The 20,395-nt window shown below is 39.6% G+C and overlaps 1 protein-coding gene across 1 annotated transcript in view; it reads left to right on the plus strand.

Moving 5' to 3' along the window:
• LOC149302522 (apoptosis regulator Bcl-2-like) overlaps nt 1-19,519 on the plus strand; it is a 75,834-nt gene extending 56,315 nt beyond the window's left edge. The window contains exon 2 of the mRNA XM_089482345.1: nt 19,385-19,519. Within this exon, the coding sequence (XP_089338471.1) occupies nt 19,385-19,519 (135 nt within the window). The remainder of the gene's footprint in view (nt 1-19,384) is intronic.
• Nucleotides 19,520-20,395: the final 876 nt, after the last annotated feature.

Here is a 20,395-nt window from a genome sequence, read left to right on the forward strand (position 1 = left end):
CAGATACTTGCCAGTTATGCTAATCCCTTTTAGTTGGGTGACAATTCTAACGTGTAAAGGCTGGAAAAACTGCCTAAGGTCAAAAAAAGCAATTTATACAGAAAGGCAAAAACGCAGGTAAATGCAGTGGCAGTTTTCTTGGCGTTTTTCATCAAGAAAAAAACACAGGACAAAAACCCAAGTGGAAACCTAGCCTTACATCCACCAGCTCCGTGATTTTTTCCACTTAAGGAGTGGAAGAGGACTCCAATGGCAAATTGTGAAGCTCTGGTGAACTCCATGACCAAGAGGGTTAAGGCAGTGCTGGAAAATAATGGTGGCCACACAAAATATTGGCACTTTGGGCCCAATTTGGACATTTCCACTTAGGGGTGTACTCACTTTTGTTGCCAAGGTTTAGACATGAATGGCTGTGTGTTGAGTTATTTTGAGGGTACAGCAAATTTACACTGTTATACAGGCTGTACACTCACTACTTTACATTGTAGCAGAGTGTCATTTCTTCAGTGTTGTCACATGAAAAAATATACCGTATTTGCTCGATGATAAGACAAGCAAATGCTCTGAAAAATACCCCTCGTCTTATAATCAGGGTCGTCTTATAATCAGACCTCAAATAGGTCTGATTATGAGACTAAGATCCAGATCCCCCGCAGTGATGCAGGGGACCTGGATCCTCCTGTGTTATGCTCCCCCAACTTAGTCCAGGCTGCGTGTAGAGCTCTACGCGATTGAGCATAAGTTGTGTACGCGAATCGCATAGGGCTCTACACGCTGGCCGGACTAAGCACCGGGGACTCAGAAGCACCGGTAAGTTTGGAGGAGGGAGGGAGGGGGAGTGTTAAATGGGGGGCATTAGGCATTTCTGGAGGCAGAGTGCTCTGTGAAATGCCTTTTAACCCCTTTAATGGCTCTCTGCCTCCAGAAATGCCTTTTAACCCTCTATACGCCACTCTGTCTCCTAAAATGCCTTATACCTCCCTATATGCCACTCTGCCCCATAATATGCCTTTTAACCCCCTAAATGCCAGAGTGGCATATAGGGGTATAAGGCAATTCTGGAGGCAGAGTGGCACATAGGGGGTCAAAAGGCATATCATGGGGCACAGTGGCATTTAGAGGGTTAAAGGGCGTATCATGGGGCACAGTGGCATTTAGAGGCTTAAAATGCATATCATGGGGCACAGTGGCATATATGGGGTATAAGGCATTTCTGGGGCAGAGTGGCAAGCCTGGGGGCAAATGTGCGTAACTGGGGGGGCAGGTTGAAAAAAAAAAAGAAAAGAAAAACAAAATATTTTTCTCAATTATAGCTTTTATTAACAAACAATTGTTCACATAGTTTACATGAAGTAACATTTACTGGTAAAACTTTTTTCCTATAGGGTCGTCTTATATTCAGGCTTTTTCTTTTTTTCATAAGTTAATATTCAAACCTATAATAAACGAATTAAGATTCGAGCTCTTTAGTATGTGTGGGTGAGGTATGATTGTCATATTTTTGTTATGTTATGCTAGGTCATGAGATATGTGAAGTATCTCGACCTAGCTAAATTTTGTATTGTTAAATGTTAAGATGCTTAACTATATTATAGATAGAATATAGATATATCTTTATGTTATTTAACCCCTTGATGACAATTGCCGGTCCGGGCACGTCACGGAAAAACATGTCGTTAACGACAAATGACGTGCCAGGACCGTCATTTGTTAAAACGGGTAAAAAAAATCGATCCGTGATCGATTTATTTTTTTTACCCAAACGGCGTTGCTGTAATGCCTCGACCTCGAGGCATTCAGCAACGCCATGATCGGAATCAGGGGCCCCTCCCCGGGGCGTCAACATCCGCCATACAATGTATGGTGGCGGACCCCCGTTTTAAAAGCGTTTAGGAGGCGATCAACGATCACCTCCTAAACTTAAATGGTGTCGCTGGAATGCCTCGATCAGGAGGCATCCAGCGACACCAAACACTTACCTCTGCCGGTGATCTTCGCCATCAGCAAGATGGCGGCGGCCCGGGAAAAAAAATAATAAAGATGAAAAGGTTCGCTAGACGGTCTCCTGACCCTCTAGAGAACTCTGGCTCCACTTGCAGGTTGATTACAGGTACTGCATTCAACCATGCAAGTCAAAGGAGCCCAGCTTTCTAATCAGTGTGATTAGAAAAAATAAATTTAAAATAAAATTAATAATTAGAAAAAAAATAGTAAAAAAACTGTAAAATGTAAAAATAATTTCCCTCTGATGTCACTATCAGGGGAACCTTCAAGTGGAAAAAAAATGTTAAAAATGTTTTAAAAAAGGAAAAAAAAAATTAAAATATATATATAAAAAATATATTTTTGTGAGCAAGTCCTAAAATTAGTACATTAGCTTAAAACAATTCTCGCATGGAAAGAGTTAAAATACTGGCATATTAAATGCCCATGGGGTGTCTACTGTATGTACTAAAAAATGTATGATTTGATGGGGTAAATTGAATTGGCCGGATTCAACAATGTCCCAATTAACACGAGGGGGAAGGATGGCCACACATCTAATTTCCAATTAGAAAAATGCACACGTACCAAATGTGGCCTTTTAGTTCCCCCCAAAAATGACAAACCCATGCATGTGGGGTATCACTGTACTCAGGAGATGTTGCTGAACACATATTGGGGTGTCGTGTGACAGCGGCATATACCCGGAGCTGTAAATTCATACATAAAGTAGGTGTGTGTGGGAAAAATTACACACACAAAAATACTACTGCAAACTTTGAAAAAATGCTGGTGGTAAAATGTGTGCATGCAAAGAGTTAAAATACCAGCATTTAAAATACCCTGGGGTGTCTAGTTTTCAAAAATATATGGTTTTGTTGGGCACAGTGAAATGGCCCGGCTCAAAGATGTACCAAATAGGGCATGGGCAGTGGATCCCCAAATGCCAAAGTTCAACATTGAAAATGCGCATGCCCCAAATGTGGCCCTTTTGCCCCAAAACAGCCAGGCAAAATCATTCATGTGGGGTATCACTGCACTCATGAGATGTTGCTGAACACATATTGGGGTGTTTTGTGATAGTGACATATACGAGAACTTTTCTAATTCATACCTGAAGTAAAATGTGTGTGAAAAAACAAACGCAAAAAAATGACTACCACAAAGTTTGACAAAGACTGGTGGTAGATATGGTGCATGGAAAGAGTTAAAATACTAGCATTTGAAATACCCTGGGGTGTCTAGTTTTCAAAAATATATGGCTTTATTGGCCACACTGAAATGGCCCGGCTCAAAGATGTACCAAATAGGGCATGGGCAGTGGATCCCCAAATGCCAAAGTTCAACATTGAAAATGCGCATGCCCCAAATGTGGCCCTTTTGCCCCAAAACAGCCAGGCAAAATCATTCATGTGGGGTATCACTGCACTCAGGATATGTTGCTAAACACATATTGGGGTGTTTTATGATAGTGACATATACCAGAACCTGTTTATTCATACCTAAAGTAAAATGTGTGTGAAAAAACAAATGCAAAAAAAATGACTACCATAAAGTTTGACAAAGGCTGATGGTAGAATTAGTGCTTGGAAAGGGTTAAACTTATACTAGCATTTGGAATACCCTGGGCTGTCTAGTTTTCAAATATATATGACTTGATGGGGTAAATTGCATTGGCCGGCTTCAAAGATACCTGAAATGGCACATGGGGGGAAGAATTACCAGATTTGGAAAAAATGGCTTTGAAATAGCAAAACGCTACCTGTACTTTTTGCCCCATAATGTGTAGAAAAAAGCAAAAAAACATAAAAACATTGGGTATTTCTAAACTCAGGACAAATAGTAGAATCTATTTAGCAGGTTTTTTCATTACCTTTTATAGATGAGTAAAAGATTTTTCAACTAAAAGTTAGAAACAGTCATTTTTTTCTAAATTTTTCACCATATTTTATACTTCTTTTTAATAGTAATAGTAATAATATGATACAATCAAAACAATGTCATCTAAAGAAAGCCCTTCTTGTCCTGAAAAAAACAATATCTAATGTGTGTGGGTTCAGTAAACGGGAAAGAAGAAAATTACAGCTAAACACGAGCAGCGCAGAAATGTTAAAACGGCCATTGTCACGAAGGGTACAAAAAGTAAAATCAGCCTTTGTCCCGAAGGGGTTAAAGAATCTTTATTATTTGTATTATTGTTTTGTATTCATGTTTTATTACTTAATAAAAAAAATAAAAAATAAAGTACAGGTAATAAAAAGAATAATTATGCCTACACTGAGGAACTCTATGGCCCCAAATCTTACTTTATAAGAAGAATACATCTGTTCCATGTCTCTGTCTTTCAATCAATGTGTAAGGGGCCTTTTAGATCACTGGGGGCTTATAAGGCAGCACAACTTTGTATATATTAATATTTTATTGCGCAGCTAAACCATCACTTTATGTTTAGCCTTCAGACATTGGGCCAGCTGTAACTTTATAATGATGGCAGAGTAAAGGCGGGTAAAAGTTTTTTTTTGTGTGTGATTCATTTTCCAGGGTATACCTGCCTTTATCTAATGAGAGCTGCAGGTGTTTTTTTGTCTGATAGGAACCAATGAGTGTACCGCTACAGTTCTCCTGTACACATTAACCGTGATGAACTGGAATTCCCCTATAGCAAGTCCTTGCACATTTTCGTAAATTTGTTTAGGCAGTTTTTTTCTGATAAATCAGCTTTTTATTTTAATCATGTCATTTTGAAACTAGAAAGAAGGCAATAAATGAACTGATTGGAAAGTCCCTTGAATATTTGTTTATTAGGCCGCGTCTTATTCGTGGATTTGATATGACTAAATAAGACTGTTACATCAAATGCCAGTAAATTGTTAATTCCTGCAAAATGTATATAAAATAAAGTTTGCTATTAAGGCAGGTGTAATGTGACAAGACTTTGGCTATCTGTCCACTAGTTTGAATGAACTTGTTTTATACACAGTATATCCTTAAAAACAAAATGTATTGAAGACTCGCTAAGATGCCCTTCTATAAATCATAATCAGCTCTTGTGAAGCTTATAGATGCTCTTTAAGGCTAACCATTTCCGCTTACAAAATATATTGATGATCCCAAAGTGCTTGAGAACAAAAGCCATTAAAAGCATTAATCCTAACTGCGGTCTCTGAATGCTAAACTAGTGTCTAATTTCTTGACTGTGCAATTTCCTAAAAGTACTTTCACCTTCATCTGGGTCAACTTCAATGTCATTACTTCACTTAGTGTTTATGGCATAGAGGATAACTGACACCTGAATATTCTATGGCATAGAGCATCGAATCTACAATGAAGAGTAGAATGTACATTGACAATGCCTGATTTGGATTCTTAAAAAACATAAACATGGTTCACAGTTGCCTTTTACAACAAACAAAAGCCTCTACCATGTTAAGAATCATGTTGCAAGTCAAAGAATTATGTTTAAAACTATAGAACAGTTGAGCTTTAAATAAAGAGTGTTGTCACAGCTAGTTATTGGATAACAACCGGACACATAGGGTGTGGGTGTGCAAGGGTTAACGACATCAGCCCTCTGGTCACTTACTTCACCCTTAAACACACCACAAAAACCCACACCAGACTGGTAATACCCTGCCACCACCAAGTTATGTTTTAATCTGACTACAGTGTATGGATGCTTTGGTAATGCCCAGTACCACACTGAACCTTTCAAAAATGTATAAAACCCAATTTAAGTAAAACAATTAAGTAACGTGGTTTATTCTGGCTTTCTCGAAAAGTAGAGTTCGGTTAGGGCACAGAGATGGAAACTGGATTATTATATAGTTTAATCTGATGAATGTTATGTGCCTATGTACAAAAATATGAACAAAGGTGATAACAATTTAGACACACAGTATATAATACAGTTTTTGTAAAAACAAAACAAGGAGAAACACAGAAAAACCTAATTATACAAAACCCATATAGGTCATCTGTGAGAACCTCAATGTCCTTGTTGAATTTGAGGGTTTTCAGTGATGTTCCAAATCCAAAAAAGTTCCAGAAGAGGTTCTCAGAGAGGTTCTTGGAGAGGTTCACTGGTTTTCCGTAAAAGTAAATTTTATCCCCTGCGTTAGCCCAACACAGGTTCTGCATGACAAGTGGGTTGAGAGACTGTGAAATGCATGTTTTGCTGAAATATCTTCAGGCTGCTGTTTCTGAGATTTTTCTCATTTTTGGTATAGTGTTCTTGCCTTCTATTCCTAGGTCTAGTTTGAATGTTTAAATTATATGAACTAGTTAGGCAGGCCTTTTTCCCCCAGAGGTTAGGTCTATATATATATAAACATGTCTTAATGTTGTGGGTTGCAATGTGTAACAAAAGAGCCAACTGCTCTAAGGGATGGTTGAATGGGAGATCACTGATCTCATCATATCACTGATCTCATCTTTTATCATGCAAGCAGTTTTTAGTAGCTGTGTCATGAGATTGGTAATCTAGTATAAATAACTTGATCAGGTTGCTAAAACCTAAACAGAAATCATTACTTTTCTGAATATTACTTGTATTGCTTATGTACTATCAATTCATTAGATCAAGTGCATTGTATTAATGTGTACAACAATAGTTACATAGAGAACAGAGATGCAAAGGAAGCATAACAATAGAGCTTCTTGTTCAGAACATTCCAGTTAGATCGGAAGTACCAGGAAGTTCTCTTCCATGTTACTTAACATTTGATTTCAGCCATGGTTAAAACCGATCTCCTGTAGACAACGAAAAACTATGATGGGGAACAAAAAATGTACATTAAATTTAACACATTTTACTAGATATTACTACTATCACTACGGTAAGGCATACTTGGCAACACTGAAGTTCTGTTTTCTAGAACATACAACAGTGCCTAACACCATGCCCTAGTCTGCCATCACTACACTTTGTGATGTTATAGCATGTTCAGCAAATAAAACACTACTTTCCCCACTTGCAGTGAGCTATTTCAGCATTGTGAAGCTGCTGATATTCAGAACCAACGGAACAAAAGCCTGGTTGTCAGGACTGTGCCAGCACATTTTGGACAGATGTCAGTTATGTCAAAAACTTTGGCTTTCCAGTTATGCCTGGTGGTTTAGTTGAAGTAGCAGGTAAATCCGTGTACCTGATGCCCCGTAAACGATAAACATTTTAGATCCTAACCCTAATCATCCCCAATGTGTACATATGTGTAACACATGGGAAGTGGATGCAGAGAGAGCTGTGCCATCAGAAGCACTGATGTGCCATTTCTTGTGTTAGATATCGCTCCTTCTGAGTGGGTTAGTGTGGCAATTGCTGATGTGGCCTTCTAAAATTGCTAGTACACTGGGCCAACATATTCCTTAGAAACTACTTTGTGGTATGAGAAGTATTTAGCACAACCAATAGGCAGCTTCTTTGCATCATTTTATAATATCTACTTCTGTTTCTGTGACAAAGCTTTGAAGGGACCATTCATTGACCCACAAACAATGAATGCATATTAAAGTATATTGTAAGTAATATGCTTCTTGCCTGGATGAAGAACAAAAAGATAAATATGGCCATGGGTTAAACGCTGCAGCATACCACCCTCTTTTGCTCACGATGGATTAAAATCAATGATGGCTGGCATGTACCTTTAATTAAAAAAGAAGATTCAGTTGAAGCTACCACAATATTTTGGATATAAAATTTAGAGATACATTTTCATTATGATCATTTATTTATGAAACCCCAGCATATTTGATAAAAAGGAGTTTGGTGACCTACATGTTGCTTGTGGTTCTGTAAATGGATATATTAAGCACGACCTTTGGATACTATTAATCATGCTGAGCCTTTGGAGATGAGAGAAGACTAAATTGAAATGTGGGTTTATCTTAATCCATTTGATCATTAGTGCTTTTCTTTGGATCCTGTATCAGCTTTAAATTTACATTTTTTTCGGCCTGCGGTTACTATGGCTTTAGCTAAGCAGAGAGAACTTCACTTGAGTTTATTCAACATAAACATATAATGAAGTACAATTATACAGTGCTAAAGCTTTCATAATGGCAAACTTATGGGAAAGGTAAGATAAGGAAGGAAGGGTGTTAAGGTGTTAGAAATCAGAGGAGAGAACAAACAGAGATCATTGGATGAATGGGGAGGCCAGTTAGGTGTGTGTTTAGAGATGAGCGAGGGGACATACTGTAAGTATGAGAACCACTATGAAGAGCTTTAAAAATAAAGTGTCAGGATTTTGAAATGAATCCTGAAGCGCATAGGCAACCAGTGAAGAGACTGACAGAGAGGAGAGATGTTAGTAAAGTGATAGGAGAAGAAGGAGCATTTATGGTGGATTGTAGAAGCTCTACACGGGTTTGGGGGAGACCAGCTAAGACAAGGTGGGAGATAATGAGAATGTGGGCAATGTTTTTTAGATGGAGACAGTAATTTGAGACAGACTGGTCATCGGGGGGGGGGGGGGTGAATGAGAGGTCAAGGGTGACACCAAGGCAGGGAGCATGAGGGCACGAGAATGAGACATTGAGATAGACTGATGAGGGAAGGTTACTGTTGTAGGGAGGGAACATAAGAAGTTCCGTTTGGAGAGAGTACATTTTAGAAAATGTACAGACATCCAGTTACAGACAGAGACGAGGCAGTTATATAAAGAAGACCGTTGAGTATTATAATATGCTGTAAAGTTAAGCATTTTGCTTTATTGAGGTCACCTTTGTGAGGCATATAGAGCTCACTGAACTCTTATGTTGAATTCAGTTTCTTTAATTGCTTGTGGCAAGCAAACAATTTAAAAAAAAAATAAAAAATAGATTTTAGAAAAAACATGCTTTCCAAATTGATTCTTCATAGCGCAGGAAAAGAAAAAAAAAACTAATTTTAAATTAAGAATACTATTAAAAGTAACACAATTCTATAGATGTCATACCTCACAACCGTCCGGTTTTCGAAGGGACGGTCCTGATTTTCAAACACTGTCCTGCATTTAACCCCCACTGGGTCATGGGGCAGTTGAGGAGCACAGACCTCTGTCACAGCTCCCACATGGCCATCTTGTGAAGCTGAGAGGCGTCAGGTGTCTCTTCAGGTAAGAAGGCAGGTAGTGCTGGACCTGACCTGACCTACAGCCCTTACCCACCGCTTATGACCATGCTTTCAGTCCTGCCCTTCCCTGCCTCCAGCCACACACCCTAACAAAGATGTCTGGTTATGGACACCTGAAATGTTGGGTGTATGAATTATTGACATCATGTTCAGAGTAGATCTGTTCTAGTAAAGTGGGCATAAAAGAGCGTCACATATAATTGTAATCCCAGAAAATCTGAGTTTTGGTAGGTTCAGAAGGCTATAGTACATTTCTTTTTTTTTGTTGCTCATATCAATGCATGATTGATATCTGACACTAGAATTTTTTACTCAGAAACACAACTCTACATTCTGGTAGGCCAAGTATGCACACACAGGTATTTGGAGCACACATTCACCCCCCAGATCCATCCCCCCTAGTGGCAGGGTGCCACATTATATTACTGCAAATAAAATATACTATTTTATTCACCGTAGATATGAAACATTCCAGGGCTGTGTTTTAGAATGGGATTGATTGTGTGAAAGCAAAGGTAGGCAGCGTGATTCCCCTATAAATCTTCAAAAGGGAAAAAAATAACACTTTGCTTCACCCAGAGTTTCTCCTTTCTGTGGTACTTGAACAACTTCCTTTTTTGGTGTGGGGTGTGGATGGGTCAGCGTCTAGCCGGACATTAATTTAGTCTGGTATAGAGAATATACTCATCTCTCAAACCCATCTACCTATTGAAGTATAGATACATGCTAAGGTCATTGGCGCTAAGAAACACTGAGACAATTAGGGTTTATATGACTTTGTTCTAGCTGTAAGCATTACATCTAAATAAATTGTTTAGTTTAGCATTTATTTTTAAATAATACCCCAGAATACCTTTTAAATCTATAGGTTGCATGCTTGTTTCTAATGGTTTATTCAGAAGCACATGTAATGTTGATTAATGTTCATTTCATTTTAGTGTCTAAACAAAAACATGCAGGGTTGCCAGTGGTTAACCGAGAGTATTCAGCGTTCTGAATGTCTGACCTCATGTTCTCAGACAGAAAAAAACATGAATTAAGAGTACGTTTTTAGGAAGTGAACCCGTATCCTGAGTCTGTTATCTGAGTAGATGTATTCTGACTCTCAATGGGGAGTGTCTCACACTGTAAGAAGAGTATAGATTTTTTAAATTTTTACTGAATTTGTCCAAAGACCATGTAGGACAGTTTACATTAAGGTAAAAGAAAATAATGTAATGACTGGAGAGTCGAAGAGGTTTGGACACCTCTTGACCACCGTAACATAGAAGTTAGAGGCTGAAAAGGCAGATCATTGTTATGATTTCTTTTCAAGGTTTCTAACTTAAGCAAGAAATTGGTCTGTCACATGTCAAGAACTGTGTGCATAATAGGAGAAAATAGTCAGGAGAAAGCATGACTTAAACCTTGTGCTTCTCAGCTGACCTGACCAAACAGAAACTCACTTCTGCTGGTTACATGACCACTTTAAGCAGGTTCTTCTGAGAAATAAATGCCAGCCTTTGAGGTAACCAGTGTAAGAATGTCTTGTAGCAAGACAAAGATTGTTTAGCACTTTATCTTTGTACATTGATATGGGTGTTTTTGTTAGATCAAGCCTTTTTGTGTTTTAATATATACCGTATTTGCTCGATTATAAGACGAGGTTTTTTTCTTATAATCGGGGTCGTCTTATAATCAGACCTCAAATAGGTCTGACTATGAGACGACTAAGATCCAGGTCCCCCGCAGGGGACCTGAATCCTCCTGCCTCCCCCCCCCCCCCCCACTTACCGGTACTTCTGAGTCCCCGGTGTGTAGCTGGGGCAACGTGTAGATGACTACGCAATTCACGTAGACAACTTCCGCTGCAGCCGGAAGGAGGCGTGGCTAACAGCGGGGGTTGTCTGCGTCCATCGCGCAGACCTTCCCCGGCTGTCAGAGATCAGAGTTCCCCGCACCGGTGGGATGGACGCAGACAACCCCCGCTGCTAGCCACGCCTCCTTCCGGCTGCAGCGTAAGTGCGTGGGATCTACACGCTGCCCCGGCTACATGACAGGGAAGTCAGAAGCACCGGTAAGTTTGGGGTGGGGCGGGGGAGTGTTAAATGCATAAGGCATTTCTGGAGGCAGAGTGCTCTGTGAAATGCCTTTTAACCCCCTTAATGCCACTCTGCCTCCAGAAATGCCTTTTAACCCTCTATACGCCACTCTGCCTCCTGAAATGCCTTAAACCTCCCTATGTGCCACTCTGCCCCATAATATGCCTTTGAACCCTCTAAATGCCAGAGTGGCATATAGGGGGTCAAAAGGCATATCATGGGGCACAGTGGCATTTAGAGGGTTAAAAGGCATATCATGGGGCACAGTGGCATATAGGGGGTATAAGGCATTTCTGGGGCACATGTGCATAACTGGGGGGCAGGTTGGAAAATAGAAGGAAATAAAACCAAAATATTTCTCAATCATAGCTTTTATTAAAAAAAAATAGTTTAGATGAATTAACATTTACTGGTAAAACTTTTTTCCTTTTTTCATCTTATATTCAGGCTTTTTCTTTTTTTCCTAAATTAATATTCAGATTTGGGGGGTCGTCTTATAATCAGGGTCGTCTTATAATCGAGCAAATACGGTGTGTGTGTGTATATATATATATATATATATATATATATATATATATATACCGTATTGGCTCGGATATAGGCAGCACCCTAAAAGTTAGGTGCTTTTTTAAAGAAAAAAATTTCTTAGTAAAAAAAAAACATATTTAGTGGAACAGATATGCTGCCACTCTGCCCTCCCCAGACATGCTGCCACTCTGCCCCCCCTGAGATATGCTGCCACTCTGCCGCCAAGAGGTCCCCCCTCCCCCTAGACTTACTGGTGCAGACTCCCCTGGGTCTTGCAGGGCCGGCGGGGGACAGCTACGCAGTACGTGCATTCAACTTCCCGTGCTGGCCCTTCTGCCATGGGAAGTGCCGGCAAGGAAGATTGTTAGCGTACATCGTGCACCGGCTGCGGCGATGCAAGCGTTAACAACCTCTCGCTGCTGGCACGTCTGCACGATGTGCTTTAACAATCTCCCTTGCCGGGACTGCCCCCGTGGGAATTCCCAGGAAGGGAGATTGTTAAAGCACATCGTGCAGATGTGCTGGCAGCGGGGGCTGTTTACGCTCGCATCGCCGCTGCCGGTGAACGTCTGTGCGATGCGCTTAGACAACCTCCCGTGCCGGCACTCCCCCCCCCATTGAAAGTGCTGGCAGGAGAGGCTGTCTGAGCGTATCGGAGAGTAGGATGCAGGTCCCCTGCACCGCTGCGGGGGATCTGTATCCTAACCCTGCTGCCTGCCCGGCGCCCGGAACTGCATGTCCCGGGCGTCGGGCACTAGACCCCGAAAATAAAGACTTAAAGTGGGGGGGGGGGGAGTGCGGCCTATATTCGAGCCAATACAGTATATTTGTTTTCTTAGCTTTTAGAATTCTTTTTTTCACCTAATCCTAAATATGTTTGATCATCCTGGTTTTATACAAAGAAGGATTAAATTCGGATTAATGCAGTATATTTGTAGTGACCTCTTTTTTCAGATGCTGTTTATCACATCTGCATGAATATGAATGTTTGTTTTTTTTCATTAAGAATATGTAACAGATAATGCAATTTTGCCAAGACAGAATATCTTTCTATTCAAAGCATAGGAAGCTTAATGAAGGACAGAACGGGTGGAATTTCCTTTGATCCAAGAATATCCGTGAATATCGCCCTGCCTTTTATTGTCTACTCCTTTTGAATTGCTTGTCTTTGGCAAGGCTATCATGCTACTCTGCATTTTTTTTGTTAAATAAAGCACCGTTTTATGTGACCTCTAAAAGACCGAAGTGGATAAACCATGAAAAAAATCAATCTAATACTTTACTATTTGCATGAGTGCTGTGTATAGCATTTGCATAGGGTTCCGCTTAGAGATTGTAGGAAGGGTGTGCTTCATTTTACACTGCGTACTTTATTCTGAATCTGTGACTTTTTCCCCGGTGACAAAATAGGATATATGCCAACATCTCTAAACTGTAATCTATTGAGCAGGGCCCTCTTTAGCTAATGTGTAGGTTTGTCTTAGTCTGTCTATTCTTCCTTTAGTAGGGGCAGATTCTCCTTAGGACTTAAATCCTTATGTCTCCAGATGTCTGGCAACTTCAGGCCAAGTACCGCTGCCTTTTCCCTTAACAAATACACACACACTTATCTGGAGCCTATCCTCATAGCTGTCTGCAAACTGCGAGCAGCCACACTATCACAATGGGGTCATGTAACATTGTGTTATGGGACTCAACAAAGATTCTGCCTCTGGAAGTGAGTCAGTCGTGTTTGTGGAGAATTGTGGATTAAAAGTAGATAGAGACCCGAGCCAGACACAGGGAGTATGGATACAAGGGGGGGGGCAGGGACACCGGGGGACAGAAATATGGAAATAAGAGACTGAGAAAGAGCAGCATTCTCAGAGATCATGGCGAGTTGTTGTGACGCTGATGGGGGCCCAGTTACATACATTGATACTGTGCCCCAAAATTCCTGATGGCGGTCCTGGTAATGAGGATTTATTGTTGCTTCAAGAAAACATACTTATGAAAAATACCAATAGTTCTTTGAGTACACATGCAGACCATCACATGTTGAATAAATGCTTTGAGAAACATGCAGTCATTAAAGCGAAAAATGAATAATAAAATATATTTCTCTCTATTGGATTTGTGTTTTCTTGTACAATATTGATGAGACGAATATAACGTGATAGAATAGAGTGTTAACTTCAAATTTAGACTAACAAACAAAATATGTTTAGCCTTTTCAGTTATTCCTCATGGATAATCTGGTAGATTAAGTATTAAGTATGAGTATAAAGTTTGAGTTTAGTTTGTATATTTAGTGTGTGCTTTTTGGTGAAGTAGTTTGACCAGCATATAGTCTGTATAATATGTAATCCAGCAATATGTCTGAGTGTCCATCTATATAATACAGACCAGTTTAATCAGGGAATTCCCATTGAGCAGGTGGAATCCTCACAGCTTTGCAGTCAGCACATTCTTTTTGCATGGGGATATCCTGTCCAGTGACCGTGGAGGAAGTAATGATTCTTCCTCCCCAGCTGTATTACCCAGGTATAGAAAGGAAGTCCTTACTTCCTCACCCCAGCCCACTCTACCACCCACACACAACTTTCAGATGCTCAGGAAGACACATTTCCCCTTTTCTAACCATCAATGAGGACCATTCTCCTCACTAACTCTACATAGTACTAACCACAGCTTTGTCAACTTTGAATTTCAACACATTGAATGTTAACCCCAATGGCAAAAAGGTAAATAAACTCATGGTTACCAAATCAGTCATTGCTTTTTAGCACAGGTTCTGAAATGTCCCAACTGAGTTCCTGTAGCTGGTAGGCTTTGTAGATGGTTTCATTAATTTTGGCATTCTTTGTATTTTATCATACTTTCCATTTTCCCAGGATGTCAAAGTGGGACCTCCCTTCCTTTCCCCCCTGCAGGTATATGTTCTCAATGCACCCACACCCTCAACATTCACGCTCAATCAGCACACGGTCTTCACACATGCTTACCCTCATCATGCGTAGTATGCCCTGTGGATCCTTCCCAGTCTCTCTGGTTCTATGTACTGGGTCTCTGGATGTGACATCATCAAAAGTTAATTGTCTATTAAGCTTTGCTGTACTTACTTGCAGCAGTGTTGCCTTTGACTCACTATACTAACCAGATTAGTAAATAGAACGAGTTTGTCTTCTCCCTCATCTAATCAATTTCAAGGTAATATCAATTTTAATGGCAGCTTTGTAACATGCAAGCATAAAATGTTCTCCTAATATGTAAGAGAACAGACGCCATACCAAAAACTGGAAAATTTATGCTTAAGGTCAAAATTCCATTGCATTGTTGTGTACCTCCTTGTACAGTATTTTATTCAGTAAGGTGGTTAACCATTTAGTCATTAATATACCCTTGCAAGCATTTTGCCTAGGAGGCTGCCTCTCCATTCAACCTGTCTCTGATATGCATGTGTAAACTCAGAAAAGATAAAGCATTACAGCATCTGGTCTTATGACACCAGCTATCTTGATTTCTTTGGAGCTGGTAGAACAGCGAACATGCTCATGTATTCATACACATGCACTGTTGTGACTGCCCAGGAAAGACAATGCTTGCACACTACTTGGAACAACATATGCATACACTTGCTGTGATTGAGGCTTAGGGGTGTACTAGGCAATGGGGTGCCAATTCCACTGGCACTGAACGTGTTAACTATATACCTATCGGTGTCTGAAATATGGGAGTTTGTTTTATGATTTGCCAGAAGCTACTAGACTTAATATAGGTTGACAGCTGCCAAATATGCAGGTACTCAAGCATGCTAAAGGTCAGAAGCCTTTAAAGATGCTGTTCCATCTTTTCTGCTGAATTTAGCTAAATCCAACATTGGAAACATAATTCCTAGTAATCCTTTTGCTCAGAAATAATTGTAATATGACACAAAAACACAGCAAATGAAAATGTTTCATGCTGTATCTTATTTGTTAGGAGAAGGAATAAAATGACAAATCTGCTATTTGTTTAACATAGTGTTCATAGTGGCACTGTATAACTTGGGCTGTGTAAATTGGGACCATCCTACAAAAACTTGGACTGTTGAAAGGTATGCTAGAGTGAACCTGTAAATGCAATTGTACAATACAGGGCTCAGGATAGTGAGGACAGTGTGAGAGCCCACTCATCAACTCATGAGCACTCAACCCCAAGTTTGAAGAACCTATGCTTAAGAGACATCTAAGTATTGCTTTATCCGTACTGTCCGGGTATTCCACAGGTAATGGCACAGCTTTGTTTTCATACAATAAAATAAAAATCCTCAACATTGAAGCCTGTATCAAAACCTCATATGATAAAAAATATATTGTATCAAATTTATGGTGAAAAGGTTAATTAGCAAGTTTTAAATATATAGTCTTTTAACATAATCCAGATATGACAGACGTGCCAAGGCCAATCACAAGTGATTATGCAAACCAAAGCAGGCTAAATGCCACGGTCAGTGTTTATGCTGGGGTGAAAGTCACATTTTTGTAAGGATCCTTATGCAATCCTGGCCATTCTCAAGCATATATTAGCTCAGACTTGGTGTTCTGGAATCTCTGTGTTACTTCATGTCTCGGTTTTCATCTTGGCTAGCACAGATCAATATACCATTCTCTATATATCCATATGCTCTAAACGTTTCACAGATTAAATCATCCATGAACACATTTACTTCGCAGATTTGAACAGCAGTAAAAACTGCATACTTTAGGGGAAACGTTTAGGAACTTTTTTTTATCTTTTATACAGTGTATAATAATATATTTATATATTTGTCATTTATATATACACATACTGTGTACACACACACACACACACATGTATATATATTTATATACGCTCTATGGACAAAAGTATTGGGACACCTAACCATTACACCAATGGGGACTTTTATGACAATGCATTCTAAAAACATTGACATTGATATGCAGTTGGTCCCCCCCCTTAGCAGCTATAACAGCTTCCACTCGTCTGGGAAGGATTTCCACAAGATGGGATGTTTCTGTGGGAATTTTCACCCATTCATCCAGTAGAGCATTTGTAAGTTCTGGCACTGATGTTGGACGAGAAGGCCTGGCTCGCATTCTCTGCTCAAAGGTTTTCGATGGGGTCAAGCTCTTCCACTTCAGTACTGAAGTGAGAAAATCATTGAGAGCATGTGAATGAACATGCACCCCTAAACAGTGATGCATTCTAGTGTAGCAGGTCCATGGGAACGGCAGTCCCGCCGTTGCAAAACCAAAGGTCATACAAATCATTGCCCTAGTGTGCTGCTGCTCAATAGAGCAGTTACTTGGACATCTCTCCAACCTGGCCATTTACACTATAGAGGACTGTATGAAGGCTGTGCCAGCTGGGCAGACTGTATTGAAAGCCGTTGCACACCATTGACGCCATATCCCGGCACTCTATAGTGAGGATGGCAGATGCGGATAGATTGAGCAGAGGTAAATATGTCTCTTCCCCTTAAGTGCATGCACAGAGAGCTGGACATGCATCGAGGGAAATGGGGTATAGCAAAGCTAACATAATTTCCTTCCTTCGAAAAGAGAGTGAGTTTGCCTTTAAACTAAATGTTTCATTTCAGTTCATACAAGGAAAAAAAATAATCATTGAATTGTTTCATACCAGTGAGTTTATGGAATAGGTATGTGTTTATTTAAAGCTGCTTTTAAGATAAATAGTAGCAGTCTGTTCAAACAAGACTCGGAAGTTGACCTAACCAGGATGTCTGAGAAAGTAAAAGTAAATGCAAAGTGACAATGCAAGTGAAAGTGAGTTTCAGCTGTTACTATTTTGTGGCTGTAGCATGGTATCCTAGAAAAAAACCATATCAGGGCTGAATCTAATTATGATTATGGGACACCATGCACAAAACATTTGAATGTAAAAAAAAACATCAATCCATTTATACCAATGTACTCAGCCTCTAATTTCACCATTACCAGCCATTAGCAGGTTCAGCAATACATCTTTATTAGTTATTATTATTTCTGAGTGGGGACAGGAGCAGATTGCTGTGTTTTGTGTGTATGCTGCTGGTTTTAGCTACTGGTGTGCCTATGGCTACTCATAAGTCTCTCAGGGCCATATGGCTGTCTGGTGCTGTCTATTGATAGGGTTAAAGTGGCACTTCGCATATTGTGTGTGTTCCTTTTTAATGTGCCAGCTGTACTCATTCTGAAGGATAGTCTTTAGTTTGTGCTGTGTTTCTCTGCAGCCTTTGTCAGAATTCTGACTACATGAAGATACTGCCCAGGGCAATCCATCTGATGTCATAAGGAAGCACATGCACACATTAATATACAAGATCTTCTATATTGCTTTTTGCCTCAGAGCTATAATCGTAGTGTTTACTCTTTACTTTAATCACATGTAAAGTATTGCTGCTGTCAGTGAAGAGAACTTTCCATTGGCTTGTCACAAAAAGTCTAAAACAAAACTCTAGAGTCATACCTCATCATGTCCCACTTAGAATGTTGTATCCCCCTTTTCCATGATATCAGGGTATTTTCTCAGTGAGCTTGGGCTAAAAAGATCCTAGGGTTTAGACACAATAGGGTCTATTTACTAAAATGTGAGTACGCGTGAATTGGCATTATATGTCAGCAGCACATTCATGAAAGCTGGCCTAAAGACTAATGCGCATATTTACTACTACAATGCCTGGGAACATCCCAAGGTAGGTTACATTGAGTTATATCTCTTTGTAGCAGTGGCTTTGGTTAGCCCCAGAAATACTTTAGACTTAGTAGACTGTTGTCCAAGTCCCCTGACCAGAGTAAAAAAAAAAACATTGACTATGCTATAAAAAGTCCCACTATGCCACAGAAAAGTGATCACTTTGTATGGGGAAGCCCACTTCGCCTGCTGGATATCACCTATATGGCTTGTGTTTTAGGGGTTAAAGTTGCTTCTACTCGTATATTAATTCATATGAAGTGAATTGGTATATCTAGTTGGTTGGTGGCATAAGCTACTCAGTGGCAACTAGTTGATGAAGACCCCTGGCCTATACAATAAAAATAATTTCAATATTAACATTACTCTATTCCTACCAGTTTGGGTGAATGTATCAATAGGGAATGAGTATTGACTGGAAAAAATAGTTTTAATATTATTATGTATTGTTTGATACAGCACCATCATATTCCACAGTGATGTACAATGGATAAGCATGGCATAACGAATAATATATAGCCTAACAACAATTTGACTTACAGAAGCAACAGGTGAGGAGGGCCCTGCTTACACAAGGGCCCCCCAGAAATTTCTTTGAAAACTAGGGAAACCCTTGTGATGTTATGATGACACACTAGTGTATTTAGTGCAGTCAGTGTTTTGGAACGGCACCATTAAATGTAACCCTGGCTGAAATTGCATTATAGCATATTTAATTAAAGTCACATTATGAAAAAAGGTGATGTGTGTGTAAAATGAATTTGGTAATTTTCACATTCACTATAATTGAAATAAACTTCTGGAGAACATAAATGATGCTAGATGCCTTTTATGACTTTACTTTAGAAATATATATTCTTTAAGGTTTAACTTCTTTCCCTTAATTATTACCAGTTACAGAAGTTTGGACACCCAACTGGAAATAAAAAATACAAAAGAAATGGAAACACATTTAATAATGCATTTTCTTTCTTTGTCTTTGCAGGAGACTTTTGTGGAATTGTACGGAAGCAACGTTAGACCTCCGTTTGACCCCTCCTGGCTCTCCATCAAGACGATATTGAGTCTTGCCGTTGTTGGAGCTTGCATCACCCTAGGAGCATATTTTGGACACAAGTGAACATGTTTCAGGGAATGCGGTGGATTCATTCATAAAGCAGGGGACAGTTAAAGGTGTAAGACTAGTGGACCAATGGAAGCTATTACTGCCAAAGGAGGTTAATTTCCTCTAGAAATATTTTCTTTTATTGAAGTTTTATTTATTAGTTGTTTGCATTTATTATTTCATTATAAGACTCACCAACCTAACAATTTACATGCAGCACTTGTAATTTGTAGCTACTTGCTTTACGCATACATTAAAACTAACAATACTATTGGATTTAACCATTGTTTATTAGGTGAACCGCTATTACCAGAGTGTTAATGCCAAGTATTTACAATGCAATTTAAAGGTTTTAAGCTCTTTGTTTATACTCTACATGTGTGGCCAACAGTTTCTTTGTGAATTCTTTTCCTATCCTATGCTTATATGACAGCTGCATTGGGTCCAGGAATGGACTAGCAGTGAAAATCAGCCCTGGCACTTTAAGGCCTGTGGCCAATAAATCACCAGCACGTGCGGCCATCTGCTGGATACACAGACACAAGCTCCATTTTTATATCAGCTGTGAATAATTTTGTAGTGTGCAGCCACTAAAGGAGTACACTGGCCACCTGAGTAGATGAACCAGTGAGTTGAAGGTCTTGTTAAGCAGCAGCCCAACAGACATGTGCCTGGTGTGGCCGATGGGCAACTCAGACCTGATTGGATACTTAAAAGTACAGTGTGGTAAATATGATGGAAGCTATGTATTTCAGGTGAGCCGTCCTTAGAAGACCCTTAAGGCTCCTTAACATACCCCTGCTAACCTAATATTGTTAACAACCAAATTGAGAAATTTGTAAAATAATTTTTGTGCAATAGCAGTGATTCTCATAATTAAACAATTACATT

This window comes from Sceloporus occidentalis, unplaced genomic scaffold (assembly GCF_023333645.1).
Source record: "Sceloporus occidentalis isolate IW3139 unplaced genomic scaffold, rSceOcc1.0.p SCAF_18, whole genome shotgun sequence".
Classification (NCBI taxonomy): Eukaryota; Metazoa; Chordata; class Lepidosauria; order Squamata; family Phrynosomatidae; genus Sceloporus; species Sceloporus occidentalis.